We start from the raw sequence: 20,559 nt of genomic DNA, 5'->3' as shown, positions 1-20,559 counted from the left end.
AAACCATAAAATAGAAGCATGTTTCTACATGAGCTTTGTGGACTTTCCTAACAAAGATTTAGGCACAGGGACTTGTCATAGGTGGGTTTTTGAGCTTCCCCAGTATTCATCCACAGTCCCCTTTTCATATACAAGACCCATGAAAGTAGATACTTGGACGATCAGAGACAGGAGAACTAAAATCTCCAACCAGATTCTCAAATAAGGAAAGAGAGAAACAGATGGAACATCCCAGAAAGTGCTTCTAAGTTCTAAGAGAGTAGAAGCAGGTAAGGTGGTAAATGTCACCCGATCATAGCATAGTCACCCACTGCAAAGATTTACTGGTCATTCAGACTAAGGAAGTCTACTCTACAGAGGGTGGCCTTATCGGGCATCAATGAGAGGAGAAGCCCTTGGTCCTGTGAAGACTCAATGCCCCAGTGTAGGAAAATGCCAGAGTAGGGAGGTGGGAGGAAGTGGGTGGGTGGGTAGGGGAGCACTCTCATAGAAGCTGGGGGAGGGGAGGTGGGGTGGGATAGGGGTTTTCTGGAGAAAAAACTGGGAAAGGAGATAACATTTGAAATATAAGTAAAGAAAATATCCAATAAAAAAATGAAAGAAAAAAGAAAGTCCTCTCTAATTCGGACTAAGCAAATTCTGTGGCCTTGTTGCTTTACCAACAGCAGCCACAGGTCCTCTGGCACCTTTCCTGAGGCTTCTGTAATTATTTGAGTTGTGCTCAAGCCACTACTAAACACAGTGACACTAACAGAGAACAAATATTCTACTTTGCTACTTGAACATCTTTGGGCAGAGAGTTCTGTTTACAGAGAAGACTCATAAATAGGCTGCTGTAGGTTGGAGGACTCTGGAAACGGTGTTGAGGAAGAGGACACCATAAGCCCTGTCCTGCTCTCCTCTCCTCTCTTACACCATGTGGGAGGACAGACAGGCCCAGCTGTGCCTTTTCTCAGTTCTTCTTGCCTTCCTGCCTTCTCCTGCCTTGCTCAGTGGAAACCCGTGAGTACCTCCAAGGCCTTCTTCCATATTGTCCCTCCTCCCATCAAACTATCCATTTTCCTTCACGGTCCCTTCCCCTAAAAACCTCCCAAAATTATTTTTGGGTTTTAATTAACAAATAATTGTATATACGTTCTGCAACTTTATCATTCTAGGTGATCTTTTCTCCAACTTTAAAGCAGTGTTACTAAACTGCGGTGTGGTGTGGTTTAGAATAGTGTTCCCCTTATTACTGAACCAGTAGTATCTCAAATCCCAATGGTCAGAGACATTCTCTGGTGTTGAAACTATCTAATAGCTTTGAAAATAAGCATATAAATGGGTGGCATCCTCGGTTGGAAGTGCATAGCTTATGGTTTAACCTTGAGAGTTCTGGCACATCAGAACCCTGTGGGTATTTGTGTCCTAAAACAATACTCTTGTTAGGATTAAAGACCTTGGATTAAACTACCAGTAGAACTTGTTGTTTGGTGTCCAAAATAACCATATAATTAGTATTACATTGTTAAGTGACTTTCTTGTATCTGTGGCCAGAAAAATATACTTAAGTAGGTAAAAATAAAAAGCAAGCTAGTGATATTTTTGCAGACTATGATATAGCAATGACAGGCCATATTCTGGAGGACAAAAATGTCTAATTATAGGAAAAGATAGAGAATGATTCCTACAGATAGCCTTTGGCACTTGCTCAAGTATGTAGGTTAATTATGCAAGTTTGAATTTCATAAATCTTAGGTTGAAGAGTAGCCAAAAATAAAAACAGGGCAAAAGCTCAGAACGCCCAAGATAAAATTCACAGACTATGAAGCTCAAGAAGAAGGAAGACTTCTTCAGTCCTTCTTAGAAAGGGAAACAAAATATTCACAGGAGGAAATACAAGGACAAAGAGTAGAGCAGAGACTGAAGGAAAGGTCATCCAGAGACTGCCCCACCTGGGAATCCACCCCAATGCAGACACCAAACCCAGACACTATTGTGGATGCCAAGAAGTGCTTGCTTACAGATGTTACAGCTGTCTCCTGAGAGGCTCTGCCACAGCCTGACAAATACAGATTAATATGCTTGCAGCTAACCATCAGACTGAGCATGGGGACCCCAATGGAGGAGTTAGAGAAAGGACTGAAGGAGTTAAAGTGGTTTGCAACTTTTTAGGAAAAAAAAAAAAAAACAAATATCAACCAACCAGACTCCCCAGAGCTCGCAGGGACTAAACCACCAACCAAAGAGCACACACAAGGGGAATCCTTGGCTCCAGCTGCATATGTAGCAGAGGATGGTATTGTCTGGCATCAATAGGAGGAAAAGCCCTTGGTCCTATGAAGTCTCATTTTTTTCAGTGTAGGGGAATACCAGGGTGCTGAGGTAAGAGTGGGTGGGTGGGAGAGGGAGCAAGGGGAGGGGGAATGGGAGGAGAAAACTGGGAAGGGGAATAACATTTGAAATGTAAATACATAAACTATTCAATTAAAAACAGAAAAAAAGAAAGAAAAAGAAAGAAAGAAAGAAAGAAAGAAAGAAAGAAAGAAAGAAAGAAAGAAAGAAAGAAAGAAAGAAAACACACCAGATGGCCTGGCAGTAAAGAGCACTGACTGCTCTTCCAGAGGTCCTGAGTTCAATTCCCAGCAACCACATGGTGGCTCACAACCATCTGTAATGGGATCTGATGCCCTCTTCTGGTGTGTCTGAAGACAGCTACAGTGTACTCATATAAATATAATAATAAGCAAATCTTTAAAAATAAATAAATAAATAGAAAGAAAGAAAGAAAGAAAAACAGGCTATTGAGTTATTTTTAAAAGTTAAAAATGGTAATGAAAACGATCATGATAAGCTTTTATGAAAAAAACAATTATTCCTCCCATATCTTCATTTCAAAAAATAAAAACGTTCTAGAACTTGAATGCTGGCTGCTTAGTGAAGGGAGTACATGCCATGCGAGCCAGCCTTGGCACGCATCACTGCTGAAGCTGGTGTCTGACGAGCTAATGATTGTCTAGCCACTCTGCCGTGTGGCAAACTGTGACAGCTGCCACACTGTCAACCTGCCATCTCAGGCCATGGAAGCATGAATAGGAATGGTTACTGTGATGAAACTCCAGTTATAGACAATGAGCTCTGTCATCAGATGGCCGGAACTCCTTCCTTTCCAGGAAGTATATGGTGCTGATCCCTTCCCAGCTCTACACTGAGACCCCCGAGAAAATCTGCCTGCATCTATACCATCTGAATGAGACAGTGACTGTCACAGCTTTTTTGACATCTCGGGGAAGAAGCCTGTTCGATGAGTTTGTGGTTGACAAGGACTTGTTCCACTGTGTTTCCTTCATTGTGAGTACTAGATACCTGTCCTGATTTGTTTCATATATTTATAAACATGTGTGAATATAACATATATATAATATCCATACATATTTCTAAGAAGGTTAATCTAGAAACATATCTGTGAACTCAAAACTTACACAAAAAAAATTTAGAACATTTACCCAATAAACAAATAACATAGATCATCTCACCCCAAAATGAGACGAGGGAATACTTGTGCATAGGCTGTTTTCCCATTGAATTCCCTCAAAAAAAAAAAATCCACCACCCAGAAAAAGAAAGGGTTCTCCAATTCATAGTTCTTACTGCTGGTGAGTTAATAAACTTTCAGGCACATTCCAGCTCATTAGGACCACAAGTCCTGTGCATAATCGTGATGACATGAAAACGTGCTGGGCTTCTTCCGGACTCAAGACATAATTCCTACCGCCATTAATACACTGCCTTTCTCTCTACCTCAGTTTCGGGGTTAGAGCTAATCTTCTTTCATTTCTTAGGGCTAATTTTCAATCAAGATTATATTGATACTGCGAAAATGACTGTTTTTGTTGCTCACATAAACTCACATTGACTTATACAAAAACGCTGTGTTTTCTTCTCATCCTTTTTTGTTCCTGACATTTCTTCCTCTGTGTAATAGTTAAACAGAAACTGGTGGATCTTCCATCTCTTTGCTGTGAGGTGGAAGGAAGGGTTAATGAGGTAATCTAAGAAATGCAGAGAGGCAGATGGTAAAGGGTCTCTTGTTCCTGTCATGCTCAGATCCCTAAATACTCCCCTTCTGACGAGGAGGAATTACTCCAACTCATCATCAGAGGACCAAAATATACATTCAGAAAGACTAATGTGGTGCTTGTGAAGAACAAGGAAAGTGTTGTCTTTGTCCAGACAGATAAGCCTGTGTACAAGCCAGGACAGTCAGGTATGAAGCTCCACAGTGGGCACAGGAATTAAGATGTCACCCTGAACATGGCACAAAGAAGGCCTGGGTCTTCGGACCTCACTAGAAAATTCTCTCTCTTTTTCCAGTTAAATTTCGAGTTGTCACTATGGATAAAAATCTACGCCCCCTGAATGAGTTGGTGAGTTTTTTACCTGTGGGTATGGGTGGGTTCTTCAAAACAAAATGTCACTGCAATATTTTAATTTCCAGCTCCTTCTGAGACTTGAGTTAGTCTTTTTTTTTTTTTTCTATTCTGCTCTTTGCCCATTTCTACCCCTCACTCAGTTACAATTGACCATCCTATGTCTTCCTTATATGTGAGTACCCTTATTTTGTAGTTCATTACTGGTTAATATCTCTGGAATTTCTTTATACTTTGTGGAGACTTACACCATATAAGACCTTCTGGGTTGGTCATGTTCAGCCGTTTCTTTTGCAGATTCTGTTACTTTGTGCCATCCTTCAGAAAGTCATTTCTAATGTAACAAGGCTATTTCTCACATGGGCTCTATTATTTTCATACCTTCGTATTTAACGCTGGGGTTTTTCCCTAAATGAACTCTTTGAAGAATAAAATTGCATTTCACTCTCTTGTCCTCTGTACTTAGGCAAGTTGTGGGTATCTGTGTTAAATACCCTCCTCTACTATGGATAGAAGCTTCTCTGATAAGGAAGGAGAGATGCTTTAATATATATGCTTTAATCTGTGTGTGTGTGTGTGTGTGTGTGTGTGTGTGTGTGTGTATAATAAATCAGTAACAGCTTAATACCGTGTCCTTTAGCATCATAATAATAGTGGGTTCTCTCCTGGAGCCTATGATGCATAAAGCCCCAGGTTTTTTGCCCTACAATGATTCTAAGTGTGTGGATTTCATTTTGCACAGTGAACCAAAAGTCCAGTCAGACAGTGATTGGTTACTTCCTTGACATTTGGGCCACTATTGCACCAGTGGGCATGTCTTACCCAACCAATGGTTCTCATAGTTTATAGGCTTCACAGCTGGCTGAGACCATTAACTCCCCCCTCTGATATTTTGCATAACACCTTCCAGCTGTATGAAAGCTAGCCAGGAGGGGTGATGGTTCCTGTCTGTGCCAGCTTGATTGTAGAATATGAAATCCTAAACTGGACATCTAAATCACATCCTCGCCTCCCTGAAATTATTGTGTCGAGAGGAAGGAAAAACTAGAAGAGCCAGAATAAATGCAAGGGAACAATGCTGTAAACACAACATGGCAGCTGCACATATGAACCTACAGTTGTGTTAGCATGCACAAGCACATGCAATTTAAAAAAATCAAAACCTGACCTGGAGAAGGGAGATGGGCATAAAGTTCAACCCCTCGCTGAGGAGCTATTGTTAAGACAGATCCTGGGAGAAAGTCAGTTTTCTTTAAGAGTATAGACCCTGCTAAGTCAACAATACTCCAGTGGAAGTCCACATCCAAGAATAAATGGGTATGCAGCACAAATTGAACTTTACGGATAGAAAAAAGAGAGAACACTAAGTCAGGCATGTAGGGATGGGAGGTAGATCTGGAAGGGGTGAATATCAACAGAAAATACTGTAAAAAATTCTCAAAGAAATTCTTAAAAATTAAACAAAATTGTATCAATCCACTTTTACTTAATTTGTTCTTTACAAATAACAAATTACAATAGACCCCATTTATTGGAGAGTCTAAAAATTCTATTTATCCCAATAACCTGTTGTATAATTTTATCAAGTACATATTTTTCTTTTTTCTACAATTTCTTATTCTCTCATACAAAACATTCTGACTATAGTCTTTCTTCCCCCTGTTCCTCCTAGTCTCCCCACAACCTCCCCTTTCCTCCAGATCCATTTCCCCTCAGAAAAAAAAAAGTATCCCTCCCACCGATAGCAACTGAATATGGGACAAGACACAAGAAGAGGAGGTGCAAAGCCTCATATAAAGGTTGGGCAAGACAACCCAGTAGGGGGAAGGGGTCCCAAAAGCAGGCAAAAGAGTCAAAGACATACCCACTCCCCGATGTTAGGACTCCCACAAACACCCTGAGCTAAACAACGCAGCAAACATGCAGAGAACCTATAGCCCAGACCTGAGTGTCACTTTAGTCTCTGTGAACTCCTATGGGTCATGCTTTATTGATACTGCAGGCTGCGTTCTCTTAATGTCCTTGACCCCTCTGGCTCCTACAATCCTTCATCCTACTCTTCTTCGGGGTTTCCCAAGATCTGCCTATTTTTTGCCTGTGGGTCTCTGCATCTGCTCCCATAAGCTGCTGGAGAAAGCCTCCCTCATGAAGACTGGGCTGGGCACTGGTTCTATGAGTATAGTAGGGTATCATTAGAAACCATTTCATTGACCTTCTTCCTCTCAGTTAGTCATGTTTGGTTCTACACTAGGTCTCTGAGCCATCCAGCTTCTCGTTCCTGGTCATCCAGGCAGTATGGGGCATAGGGTCCCTCTCATGACTTGGGCTTCAAGTTAGACCAGTCATTGGTTGACCGCTCCCACAAGCTCTGAGTAACCACTGCCTCAGCACACCTTACTGGTAGGACAGGTGTGGGTCAACGGTTTTGTGGCTGGGTTGGTGTCCCACACGCACCCCTGAGGAGCCTTACCTGGTTATAGAGGGTAGCTCCATATCCCCCATTACTTGGAATCCCCAAAAAGGTCATTCTCATAGATTCCAGGAAGCTTCACATCACCCCCTGAATGTTTCCTGTTCCAGTCATCTTGCCCCATAGTCTCTCCTCCCTTCTCTCCCTTCCTGACCTGGTCTCTCCTGTTTCTATCCCCACCCCACCTGCAAAAATCTATTGTTTTCTCTTCCCAGAGAGATCATGCATCCCCTAGAGCCCTCCTATCTGAGACTGAAGTACTTAACTTGTTACTTTACAGCTAATGTCTGCCTATAAGTGACATATCATGTTTGTCTTTCTGGGTCTAAATTGCCTCTAGTTCCATCCTTCGTGTGTGTGTGTGTGTGTGTGTGTGTGTGTGTGTGTGTGTGTGTGTGTGTGTGCATGATTCTACTGGACAATTTCTCAATCCCTTTACCTATCACTGTAGGCTTATGACACTGTAAAATTTCCAGTGTAGGTTGTTTTTCTTAGTTAGGGTTTTGTTGAAACACCATGACTATGGCCACTCTTATTTTTTTTTTAAAAATTTTTTTAATGACAAAAACAAAAACATTTCACTGGGACTGGCTTACAGTTTCGGAGGTTTAGTCCACTATCATGGCATGAAGCAGGCAAACATGGTATTGTAGGTGCTGAGAGTTCAACATCTTAATCTGCAGACAGCAGGAGAGTTGGGCATAGCTTGAGCATTTGAGACCTCAAAGTTCACCCACTCAGTAACACATTTTCACCAACAAGACCAGGTCTACTCTATCAAGGCCACACCTCCTAGTAGTGCCACTCCCTGAAGCCAAACAGTTAAACACATTCAAACTAGCACAGTTGTTGCCTCACTTCCTCGTACTTTGTGTGGCTGTGTAGTATGTGTTCATATGTGTGTATTTGTGTACATGTGTATGCTAACCAGAAGACAATCTGACAATCTCAGGTGTCAGTTTTAGGGTGCCATACAACCTGTGCTCGGAGTCCCAGTCTCTGACCGGCCTGGGACTTGACAATCAGGTTAGGCTACCCGACCAGTGACCCCTCAAGAACTGTCTGTTCTGCTTGCTTCTCCATCGAGAATTACAGGGAGTCGTTGTACCTGCTTTTTATGTGGATTCTAGGATGAAACCCAAGTCCTCAAATTCTGGCAGCCAGCACATTGCTGTGTCTCCCTTCCTTTCTCACCTCCCCATTTCATCATAGTTTCGACACTTCCTTTTTAAACTAATAATTAATTTACACCCCAAACACTGTTCCTTCTCCCCGTCCCTCCCTCACAGAGTCCTCCCCTCCTTCTCCTCTGAGAGGGTGGGGCCTTCCCTGGGTACCTCCCCATCATGGCACAGCAAGTCTGCCAGATTAGGCACATCCTCTCCCACTGAGGCCAGACAAGGTAGCCATGATGACTGAGCTGCCCGTTGCTACATAAGGGGATAAGGAGGATGGCAACTCATTCCAGCTCATGTATCCTTTGGTTGGTGGCTCAGACTGAGAGCTCCCAGGGGTCCAGGTCTGTTGGTTCTGTTGGTCTTTCTGTGGAGTTTTTATTTTCTTCAGGGCCTTCAATTCTTCCCCTAACTCTTCCATAAGAGTTCCTGACCTCCATCCAATGGTGCGGGTCTCTGTGCCTGTTTCAGTCAGATGCCGGGTAGAGCCTCAGAAGACAGCACTTCTATTGTACTTAGAGTAAATTCGCTTCCATGAATGAATCTTTTCTTCATAATTTCATCAACTGCTCATGGATGTTTTGTATAAACTGTACTCTCAGGTTGCACTTCTACAATCAGTCTTGGAAATTTGATTGACATATTAATAACATATATATAATTATTTGGAAAGAATTATGAATAATTTAATAACAAATGTTTCTGTCCAGTATATATATTCCTACTGGTTTGCAATGTTCTTCTTAGACCTACTGGATTTCTTAGTTGAAATTAACTTATTCCTCAGATCACAGTTTTCATGAATGAATGGGGTTTATAGAATTTATAATTTGTTGCCTGCATTTTCAAGTGCGATTAAAAATTTTCTAAGTATCCCATTACTTTTTATCATGTTGATCTTGCTAAATTCATTAGTAAGAATGACTTACCTTAGATTTCAATGGGTTTTATGTGCTGGTTCTAACGTGATCTTGCTACTACTATTTAGGGTTCATTTCTCTGCCACTTTAAGAATTAAAAAGCAGGAAAAATCTTGAGCACAGAGCAAACAAAATTAGCCAGTGAAGAAAGGTGTTTATTAGAGGTGAGAAAACACACACACAAACACACAGCAGGCATATGGGTCTATAGAAGGGGATTAGGAAGTCCAAGACTTAGGTCTTTAAGGATCTTTGAGAGGTTTTCTTTCACTAACTTGGGGTTGGTCAGTTTGATTGAAGACAGAAACTTTAGGGTAAACTTGTCCTGGTCTTGGCCTTAAATGTGTCAAACTGGTCTACTACAAGGTGCCCTGGTATTAGGAGGTAGAGCCCTATGGTATAGGCCTTTAGGCATTTGTCTTCGATCAGGAGTGTGAGGAGAAAGCCAGAATTTCACCATTTTTATTATCTGTTTGTGGTTCCTCTTTCTATCTGTCAACCTGCCAGAAACTGCTCTAAATTTTAGTCCCTCTGTCTAATAGTAACAGTTTTACCTCTTCACTCACAGTTTTTATAACTTAGCTTTCTTTGCTGGCCACATAGGTCCGGACCTCCAGGATGAGATTAAAAGATATTGTATGTAGGACTTCAAGTGTTTTGTTTTGTTTTGTATTTGAGACGTGGTTTCACCATGTAATTCTGGCTGGCCTGGAACATTCTATATAGTCCAGGCTGGCCTGGAATTCATAGATATTCACGTGCCTCTCTGTCTCTGAGTGCCTCGGCCTCTGCCTCCGCCTCTGCTTCCTCCTCCCCTGCCAAGATTGCTGGTGTTAAAGCATATGCCACCATGCCTGCCTGGTTCAATTGATATACTTAAAGTGTGTTAAGTAAACCAGTACCTCATCCCCACCCCCACCCTCACCCTCGTTCATCCTAATCTCATAAAATTCGAAGTGCAGTTTGCATCCTCCTCTTCCTCCTCCTCCTCCTCCTCCTCCTCCTCCTCCTCCTCCTCTTTCTCTTCCTCTTCCTCCTCCTCTTCCTCCTCCTCCTCCCCTTCCACTTCCTCCTCTTCCTCCTCTTCCTCCTCCTCCTCCTCCTCCTCTTCCTCCTCCTCCTCCTCCTCCTTCTCCTTAGTACATAAAGGTGAGAGTGAGAGCAGGAAAGAGAAGGTGTCTGTCCTATGTACCAATTAGTTCAGAATGTCAGGAAATAAGGCACACAGAAAAGGGAGTGTGCCTAGTGTCCTGAGTCCAGGTCGCACAGCTTTTCTCGTTCAATCTGAATGTAGCACTTGCCTATGAATGTAAGCATAAATTATTAAAAAGTCAACTTAGCACCATGACAATTTAGCTAAATAAAAGTATCATCCTTCAGTCCCTGACCCCTTGGACTTAAGACTTCCTCAGTCATGGGTTGCTGCCTGGGTTTCCCGTACCTGGTATCAATTCCATCTTGAAGAACCAAATCCAAACCTAATCAGAGATCAGTTGGTTGCCACCATAACAGTTGTGCCACTATTGCATGGGCACATCTTACCCAGCAGGTTGGTATTATACATCACAGGGTTCTCAGCTGGATGAGACCATTGATGTCCCCTCTCCTGCAGCAATCTATACAGTACCTTGTAGCACTGAGAACGCTTGTCAGCGGGAAGGAAGCCACAGTAACAGCTTCAATTCTCTCCACCCTTTACCTAAAGTGTGTGGTGCCTTCCACAACAGAATATTATCAACTAGTTATTGTAGGCAATCAAGAAGAGTGACAAGATGCTTTATTGTTCAGGGGGTCTCGGTGACCTCCCTGATGACTCACTGAGAAAATATCCCAGGCCTAGTACTGAGGCCTTTGTTTAGTGACCCTTGACCTTGAGGTACAGCATCATCTAGACATGCAGTGCCTCCTCCTTCTAACTCTCCTTTTAACTTATGTTTCTTAATCCCTGTGTGAAGCAGCGAGTTTCCACATAGCTTTTTCACAGATTCTTAGTGTTAGTTAACCCTCCCACCCTCCCTTCTCCCCCCCTCTTTCCCCTTCCCTGCCCTCCCACCCCACACACTCATCCCACCTTCAACTTTCTACGCCTCTCCCAGTACACAGAGCTGTCACGCCACCTAAGTCACTCTATCTCCCCTACTTGAGGAATTTCCCACCCAGGTGGCCTTTTCTAGTTTCCTTGCTTTCTCGGCTACTCCAGAGTAAACACATAACTCTAGAATTAGAAGTGAGGAGCCACATTTGAGAAAGGACACATGGCAGTTATCTTTCTGAGCCTGCCTTACTGTTGTAATTTTTATTTTTTGTTTAGTTTTACCCATTTGCCTGCAAGTTTTGTGACTTCATTTTTTTTTTACAGCTGAATAACATTTTGTACACCTGTACCACATTTCCATCATCCGTTGTCATGGTTCATTTTCCTATACTTTCAAAAATGAGTTCAATATCACTAGGATTCCCTTCCAACTGTCACTCCTGGTTGCCTTATGGCCTCGTCCCTGCCCGTCTTTACTGTGCGCACTTCATCTCGCTGATCAAAAAAGCACTTCATCTGCAAAGGCTCGGAACATGCAGCCCTTGCCCTGGCCAGCAGCAGCTCTCCTTTGAAGCAGGAGCAGCTACTGAGCCCTTTCTTTAGATTCCCCAGGCAGAGTTAGGCACTGGTTTATTCCATTGACCTGTGTCCACAAGGTGAGTATGGGCTACACAGTATTGACTACACGAGCTACCTTTTGTAGCTCATTAGACAAGAAATGGGGAGCTGCTGCCTGGTGTACACTTGGTGCATAGGGCTTGCCCAGGACACCCCCAATTTATACATTTTGATTGGATATATTTAAAACTTCAAACTCCACTTTACATTAAAAAAATATTCCTGCCTTGGACATTAAATTTTGCAATCTCCACACTATAAAGGCTTGGGTGGGTCTCCCAGAACATCAGTGAAATCTCACTGATGATGTCCCTCAAAGTTCCTTTTGTGAGTCCCTATCTATTGAGTGATTTGTGTGACTCAGACAGTTCTAGAAAATATACTTAAAAGTTCTCTGTGGTGATTAATAGGCTACAGTTGACTTGTTACTGGATATTAAGTTCATCAAATTTTGGCTGAAACCCCATCTTAAGGCCTATTGTATAACTCTGTTGAACTTGATGTGTGCGTGACATTTCTTAATCAGTGGTTCTTAACCTTCCTAATACTGTGACCCTAATGCAGTTCCTCATGTTGTGGTGACCCTCAACCACATTTTTCTGATATTGTTTCTACTTTATAACTGTGATTTTCATGCTGTCATGAATGGCAATGTAAATATTTTTGAGGGGAACAAGTTTGCCAAAGGGGTTGTGACCTGATGTTCCAAATTAACATTGTTTTTCTTGTGTTTCAGTTTCCTCTGGCTTACATTGAGGTAAGAAATTTAAATGTTTTATAATCAGAGAGAAATCAGTCTTGTGAAAGTTACCTGATGCTGTAGTGTTGTTGAACTGCTTCACGGCCCTCTGCCGATCGAGATAACTGGTTTGTTATTTCCCACTTTGCCTTTATTTCTTCCTTCCCAGAAGGAATATTACCAAGCTCCCAAACATGTCCGTCACCAACCCAGTGATCTTAGCTGCTTCGTTGTACTTAACACTTTATTGACTTAGAAAATGTACATCTTTCACAGGATCCAAAAATGAACCGAATTATGCAGTGGCGGGATATTAAGACAGAGAATGGGTTTAAGCAAATGTCCTTCAGCCTGTCAACAGAGCCCATTCAGGGCCCCTACAAGGTAGTGATGCTCAAACAGTCAAGAGCAAAGGAAGAGCACCTCTTCACCGTGAAGGAATACGGTATGGATTGGGAAGGCCAGAAAGAGAAAGCAGGTGTCATAGGTTTCTGGTTATCATGGGATAAACTATTTTGAACAAATTGAGTTCCAAATGGGTAAGGCTGGTTTTTATCTGACTCTAAGGCCCTTCATCTCCAACATGGGACTTCCAGAGAGTTCTGGGATTTTTCAGGAGCACATTACTTGTTTTGTTTGTTTGTTTTTCTTATTTAAGTAGCTACCCTTGTGATTTGTATATAATGACATAGAGTATGAACACTCGACGTTCTAACTATATTGGGGGTGAGAAAATGCCTTAATAATGTGAAATCACCATTTTCAGGCAGACACTGATCATTTATGCAACTAGAAAAATCATTTCACACCTGAGTGTCTCCTTTCTCTCTCTCTCTCTCCCAATAGTGCTTCCCAGATTTGATGTCCTTGTGACGGTCCCAAATGCCGTCTCTGTGAATGATAAAATACTCAATGTGTCTGCATGTGCGAAGTAAGTTACCTGCCTCTGTCCTTCTAGCCTTAAGAATGTACTCAGACATGGAAAATCCCTGGGTTAACATCTCATTGTAGAATACGTAGAAATGTTGCCATTATATCCTTCCCCCTACTAGAATGTTCCCTCTGCGTGTTCGCTTGTGTCCTCCACGGCTCTTATCAGTTGCTGCGCAATCATTCGCTGAGTACTTTGCTGATATCAATGGGTAAAATCAATTGTATGAGGCGGTAAAGAGTTCCCACCCTTGGAGACAGGAAGGAACAGAGTAAGATCCACCTACCAATGTGAAGAGAACAGGGGCACCAAGTCAGGGCATTTTGTTGTCCTCTTATGGACTGACAGAAAGAGCAGAAAAATACAAGAGCTCTCAGTCTGCCTCCAGCTCAAATCACTGCCACCCACATTTAACCTTTAGACATCTCAGCCTCCTGATCCCATTTCTGTACCGGGTAAATGAGGACCTTGTGCTACAACAACTAACATTTCTATTTAAGTCTAGAACCATACGAGAAGGAACTTGCAGCATGTGCCTGAATCAAACAGAAGACACACACCTTAGCTCACAGTCGCTTGTCATTACAATGAATGTGCTCAAAAACTAAAACAACAGAACAAAGGCAAAGGATTGAGGAGGTTTGTTAGAATAGATCTGAGTTGTTCCCACCCTCCCCATTCATCGCAGTTAGAATAGATCTGAGTTGTTCCCACCCTCCCCATTCATCGCAGCCCGATCATTTAGTAGCTGAGGGTCCTGGTTTGGTTACTTAATCTTTTCAGAACCACAAAAGGGGGGAAAGCCATGTCTTCCATAGGTTCTTAATAAGGCTAGATTTTTTTTTATTATTTATTAATTAACCTATTTATTTATTTACATTGCAAATTCTTAGCATATGCACTTAGAAGGTGTCAGGAGGTAACGATGGGCCATGTTTGCTGTCATTATGAAACTGTAGAGAATCAGTGAGAAGACAGTAGGTCTCTGCTTTGAAAGACCCTCAGTCTCTGAATTTATCTTGTGACAGATATACCTACGGGAAGCCTGTCCCAGGAGATGTAATGATAAACATGTGCCATGAAAAGCGGTACTTTAACAATGAGGGCGAGGGTAGGTGCTTTATTGTCAACACCAAGGTGAGTGAATTTGTTCTAAGGCCTGTTTTAAATATCCAAGGTTAACAACAGAAACACATACAGCAAAGATAAGAGGAAATGCATACCCAGACATTGAAAGAGGATGTTCTGGGACCTTGGAGTGAACCTCAGGGATTTAACACTAGCCAGGCATGTGTGCAGTCCCCTGAAGCCCCTCACCAACAGAAGTGGTAATCCTGGGACCCACTACTATTAAAGGCATATTTCAACAACTTTACTTGGCCACCAAATTTATTTTGAGCATACATTTATTGTATGAAGTAGTAGGTTTATGACATTTCCATACAGGAGTGTCATGTATTTTAGCCACATTCCTCTGTTCTATTGCCACCTCTGCTGTCTTAGGTCCTCATTCTTATGTGTCCTTCTCCTCTTCCTATATAACCTCTGCTACTTTTGTGCCTTATAGACAATCCTTTGAAGGTGTATTTTAATTAGCACATGCAAAAGTGTAAGTAAGTTATTCAAAACAATAGGTTTCTTTATGATATATTCATTCACACATGTATGGTGTACTTGATTACCTCCTTCATTACAATGTATGAGATGTATAGGACGTGAGGCTCTTGTGCTCACAGATAAGCATTAGAGAAAACAGGAATATTAAACTCAACAGAGGAGACAAGGCCACACCTGAATCTATTCCAGACTCTTCCTTTCTAGACTTTTATCTTGAGCTTGAGCAGTTTCTTGGTCAATAAAACCCATCATTATGGGAGAAGTCATTTGTACTTTAATAACAGCCTGTGTGACCTGTATGTTATCTATAGGGCCAACTGACTCCTGACTCACACAGACTTTTATATTTATCTCAGTCATTTTCAGCAGCTATTGGTTACCTGTAGCTCTTGATCTAAGAGTGGGGCTTTGTAAAATCTCCCCTTTCCATCACATAAGCAGGCTAACTTGTTTTTATCATTATTTTAGTCCTGTTCAGGCAACCACACTGTTGAGATTTTTTATGGGTGTCTTTTCCCTGCTGTGTCTGAAAGAAACTATGTTTGCAACAGGCATTCTGGTCTCTTACAGTCTTTCTGATCTTTGTTCCATGATTTTCCCTGATCCTTTGATATAGGGGTTATGATGGAGATATACTGTTGGGGTTTGGCAATCATAGGCAATTCTCTGCATTTTGATGGGTTGCGGATCTCTATAAATGTCTCTATCTCTGGAAAAATAGATTCTTTGATGAGGTGAGACACACATGCATCTGTAAGGATAAGGATAAGTCTTTGGATACAGTAAGGAACTATATTGATTAAGGAAAATGGCAGTAGTAGGCTTCTCTCTATGGAGTGACTGTTCAAGTTACCCATTTCTTCTTTGCCTAACACTTGTGTTTTGGATGAATGTAAAATCAGTCCACTTTTTTTTAAGTTTTATAAATTGATTAAGTACAGGTTTTTGAATTATTCCCTTACAGTCGTCCAAATCTCCTTAATGTCTGTGGAATGTTACTCTGCAAATTTCTGATTCTATTAATTTGGGTCATTTTCTTTCTTTTGGTTAATTGTGCCAAGAATTGGTCTTGATCTTATCTTCTTAAATAGCCATCACATTCTTTGTATTCTTTATTTCTGCTCCACTTGTTTCTGTTATTTTCTTCCTAGCTGCTAATACAAAGTTTGGATTGATTTTTTTTTCCTGAATTCTTGCTTTTATATCACCAAGTCATTTATCTATGTTTATTAACTCAGAACTAGTTATGTCTCTCTGGCTTTGAATATTTTCCAGAGGCTTTTGTGTCATGTTTTTAATTTCATTCCAGGATTTTTAATTTTTTTCTTTCTCAGGTTATTTGCTTTGTTCATTATTAGGTAGCATATTGTCTGATTTACATGAATTTATACAATTTCTATGAATCCTTGTGCTGTTGATTTTAAGCTTTATTACATTGTGGTCAAATAGGGTACACTAGGTTATTTCAATTCTTCTGTATTTGTTCAGATTTGATTTGTTTCCCACTGCATTAGTTATTATAGAGAAACTTTCATTCACTAATTCAAAGAATAAATATTATTTGCTGTTTCAGTGAAATGTCCTATAACTATATGTTAGGTTCAAATGACAAATTGATATTATTTAATTCTGATGATTGTGAGTTTATTTTTTTGTCCAGATGCCCTGTTGGAGAAATTAGGGTGCAGAAGTCAACTATAACCACTAAATTGGGTTTCATCTGTGTCTTGAAATCGAGTGGTATGCTTTTTATGAAAGTGTATTGCTAGAGTTTGGTTCATACATATTTATGATTGTAGTGTCTTCTCAGATAATTGTTTTCTTTATCAGAATAAAGTGTCCCTGTTTTATCCCATCTAATTAATTTTTGCTTGAAATCAGTTTGGTTGAGTATTATAATAGTAATATGCCTGCTTGCTTTCTGGTCATTTGCTTTGTATACTTTTTCAATCCCTTCACTCTAAGGTGGTGTCTATCTCTGAAGATAAAATGAGTTTCTTGAAAACAACAAAAAAATTGATTTTGTTTCTTAACCCATTCAACTATCCTATGTGTTGGGATTCTGTAAACTCCACCCCTCAGTTACCTGGCAACAGCCACGTATGCTCCCCCCAGTTACCTGACACTATAAAAGGGGCTGCTTACCCACTTCCCCCCCTCTTTCTGACCTAAATAAACTTTATTCTGTACTATACCATCATGTGGCTGATCCCTCAGGGGAAAGGAATTCCCAAGCCTTGTCTTTCTTCATCAGCTTGTTTAAGTCCTCTTTGAGGTAACTAGTCATTTCCAAAACTAGACGGTTGAATTATTTGTCCAACATTATGACAATTTGTGTATCCTGGGGTTCAGTTAGTGAAGGGCTGTTTTGTACATGTCATGCTTCCTTGCTTGTTCATGTTTCTGTATTTCTTTTTTTTAATTAAATACTTTCTTTACTTTATATTCTGTTCACAGCCTTCTCTCTTTCCCCTCCTCCCAGTCCCTCCTTCTCAGCTCCTCTCACCCCTCCTCCCTTTCTCCTAAGAAGAGGGGAGGCCTCCCATGTATATCAACCAGCCTTGGCATATCGAGTTAAAGTAAGACTAGGCACAGCTCCTATTGAGGATGGCCAAAGGAGGCAGCCCAGAAAGGGGAAAAGGATCCAGACAAATTGCCACAACAGCAGAAATCAAAAGTTGTTGGAGCAGTGCAATTTAAATGAAATAAAGTATATTACTGTGCCAATAATAATTGTAACAATGAAAATGGCAAAAAAAGAGCAAGCTGTAAAGCTAAAATTTAAGAAAAAATAATGATTCTGGTGACTCTTACCTTTCACAGTTCATAAAAATGCCAACTCTTTCTTATGAAGACTTTTCTCGTTCACAGACCCACATGACGGCAGCGTCTAAGCACCATTTCACTCTAGAAATGGATTTCACTTTACTTGCTGCCACTAGGTATCAAGCCTACAGTCTCATGCCTCATAGAAAAATGTACCACTGAGCTGCATCCACACCTGCGGTACTATCATTCCTTATATCACTTAGTGCTCAACAGATAATCACTGTTTTTATAATGACCAAGCCAAGGCAACATTGTGGTTGGTCATGATCATGACACACAGCAGCCCAGTGTCTGAGCTGAGTCCCATGTTATAACCAGAACACCATGGGCCAAGCTCTCGTTTTTCTGAAAGAAGCCCTCATGTGTGGGTTTGAGTAGATCATTGATCTGACCAGTATGCCATGTTACCTTGCTTTTATCTTACATACCAGCTAGACAACAATGGCTGCACCACACAAGAAGTGGACACCACTGTGTTCCAATCTCAGAAAAGTCACAACGGAAACCAGCTTTATCGTGTGAATGCTGATGTTACAGAAGAAGGGACAGGTATGTGAGTTACCTAAGAATATAGACGATGAAACTGTGAAAACTGATACCTTTCCACATCGAGATGGTAGTTCAAAGGATGCAGAAAGCAAGCAACTCTCTACCCAGTGTGGGCTTTCAATGCTGTCACTCATTTCTTCCTCAGGGTTGAGGTTCAGTGGATCTGGAACAACTAAAATTGAAAAAGCCAAAAACAAATTCGTATTTCTGAAAGCAGATCCGCACTTCAGACACGGGATTCCATTCTTTGTGAAAGTAAGGTACTTTTTGGTTCATAAGTGATTAAGCTGTAAGGTGAACCCTCAGCTGAAGCTATTCTGCTCCATGTTAAGCATTTCTGACATCACTGCTTGAAACACAAGACATGCAGCTTAGTGGTGGAGTTTATACCTCACATGCCCAAGAGCAAGACTTCCCAGAATTAAACAGAAGACTTAGGCTATCAAGGGCCTCCGAATCTAAAACATATGCAAGCAAGGTTTTTATTTATAAACTACTGTGCCTGAAAAGCTTAAACCCCAAAGTATCACTGTGTTACAACAGCGAAACAACATGTGCTATATATTCATAATAAACCCATGGTCTCCTCTAGCCTCTGCACCCTCACAAGTGAGACTGTGTCAGGCCAAACAGTGGATGCATTGATGGCTTCTTATGAATAATAGGAAAATAGGAAGCATCTATTATGAAGTTAAGAGAATGATACCTCCAGTCTCTGTTCTTTCACAGCATAGCTAGTTCTGCTGCTATTGGTTTTCAGAAATGAATTTTTGCATGCTTAGTTAGTTGGTGCATCTTTGGAATCTTTATACACTACTGAGACAGAGTTTTGTCTTACACTCTATGTCGTATTTCCATGCCTAGACCATACTTTTTTTCCTGGTTCAATTTAGGTCCGCTTAGTGGATATCAAGGGGGATCCTGTCCCCAATGAGCAAGTCTTCATCAAAGCACAAGAAATCAGCTACACCAATGGTACTACTACTGATCAGCATGGCCTGGCACAATTCTCCATAGATACCACCGGCGTCTCAGGCTATTCCCTCAATATCAAAGTAAGTAAGAAATGAGGAGGACATGAGATACAAGGTGAGGCTTTGTAGCAGCTTGAACTCAATAATGTGTTAGCTTAATGAAAAAATATATATTCGGTGCCAAACTCTTATTCTAAAGCAAAACACAAAGAGTTTCTGATCATTACTAAAGGTATGAGCATTCATTGTGAACAGGTTTTAAACACAATATTTTTTCATAGTCTCTTTTACTTCACATATGTTTTACATATCTCAAGTTAGGACCTTCAAGCAAAAATGATTAAAAGTCCATTTTTAATCTATTTAGTCAAGGATAGGTACTGTGTGTCCTCAAATTTGTTACCCAAATATGCGGTGCTCGTTTTCTCAAACAAGAGACATTTATTTGTGTAACTGAATGTGACTGACACAAAAGAAGTTCCTGCTTTAGATCCACAGAGGAGGGGATGGGGGAGAAAGAGAGAAGAGAGAAATTCAGCAAGCTCTAGAGATGTAAAACTCAGGAGATCTGCAGTATGCTGTCAGCTGAAACTAGACAAAGATTTCCCCTGTATATCATGTCTTAGTCAGATTGTCATAAAAGGAAACCTTTTGAAGAGAACCGCACAATCTGCCTTACCACCAGAGGTCTCTGAAGACGCTGCGGTCTTACATCTCTAAGTCTCAATGGCCTTTATCCTTAGCTGTCTCAGCAGGTACCTCTCTGAGAACCACTGTAGGTGCAGGAATGCCAGTGGTGACTTACACACATCTTTGGCTACAAATTTAAATGGTGGGATTCATAATCTATCTTATAGAAAAAAGCTGAAAGGCATGTCCCTTTGCAAACAGCAGATGGACCCTAGGAATGAGGATTGAAACTGGGTGCAAGTGGATTTTGCTGGAGGAGGGAAAGGCCAGTGTGGCTCTCACTAGGAGGCCAACCAGTGCTACATTACTCAGATTGCTTTGGTTTGGAGGCTTTCTCCATGCTCAGAGGCTTGGAGTCATATAGAGGGTAAGAAGTCAAACTTAACTATCTTCAGTCCTCCACCACGACACCGGCACATGCAGTCACCCATGCCCAGGTGGACTGAGAGGGTTCCTCTGTTGTAAAGAGAAACTCTGGATAGGTTTATCAGACATAATCAGATCATGTGTATCTCATGGTGTCATTATTTAACATCTCCTGCACATAAACACATACCTAGACTCAGTGACCAGAAGTCAGCCCTACAGAGCAACAGACATTGT

The 20,559-nt window shown here is 41.2% G+C and overlaps 1 protein-coding gene across 1 annotated transcript in view; it reads left to right on the top strand.

Annotated features, from left to right (window-relative positions):
- Positions 1–916: 916 nt before the first annotated feature.
- The window catches only part of LOC308418859 (murinoglobulin-2-like), a gene marked incomplete at both ends in the record, with an annotated part of 47,337 nt that continues 27,694 nt past the window's right edge, over positions 917–20,559 (top strand). Inside the window, 11 exons of the mRNA XM_080914413.1 lie at positions 917–1,002; positions 3,153–3,330; positions 4,087–4,246; positions 4,354–4,406; positions 12,364–12,384; positions 12,643–12,811; positions 13,213–13,297; positions 14,326–14,434; positions 18,175–18,292; positions 18,438–18,547; positions 19,186–19,347. Of these exons, the coding sequence (XP_080770539.1) occupies positions 917–1,002; positions 3,153–3,330; positions 4,087–4,246; positions 4,354–4,406; positions 12,364–12,384; positions 12,643–12,811; positions 13,213–13,297; positions 14,326–14,434; positions 18,175–18,292; positions 18,438–18,547; positions 19,186–19,347 (1,251 nt within the window). The remainder of the gene's footprint in view (positions 1,003–3,152; positions 3,331–4,086; positions 4,247–4,353; positions 4,407–12,363; positions 12,385–12,642; positions 12,812–13,212; positions 13,298–14,325; positions 14,435–18,174; positions 18,293–18,437; positions 18,548–19,185; positions 19,348–20,559) is intronic.

This window comes from Micromys minutus (assembly GCF_963924665.1).
Source record: "Micromys minutus genome assembly, chromosome: 3".
Taxonomy (NCBI): domain Eukaryota; kingdom Metazoa; phylum Chordata; class Mammalia; order Rodentia; family Muridae; genus Micromys; species Micromys minutus.
Note: the sequence above shows the minus strand (reverse complement) of the source record. Positions and strands in the feature narration are given on the sequence as shown.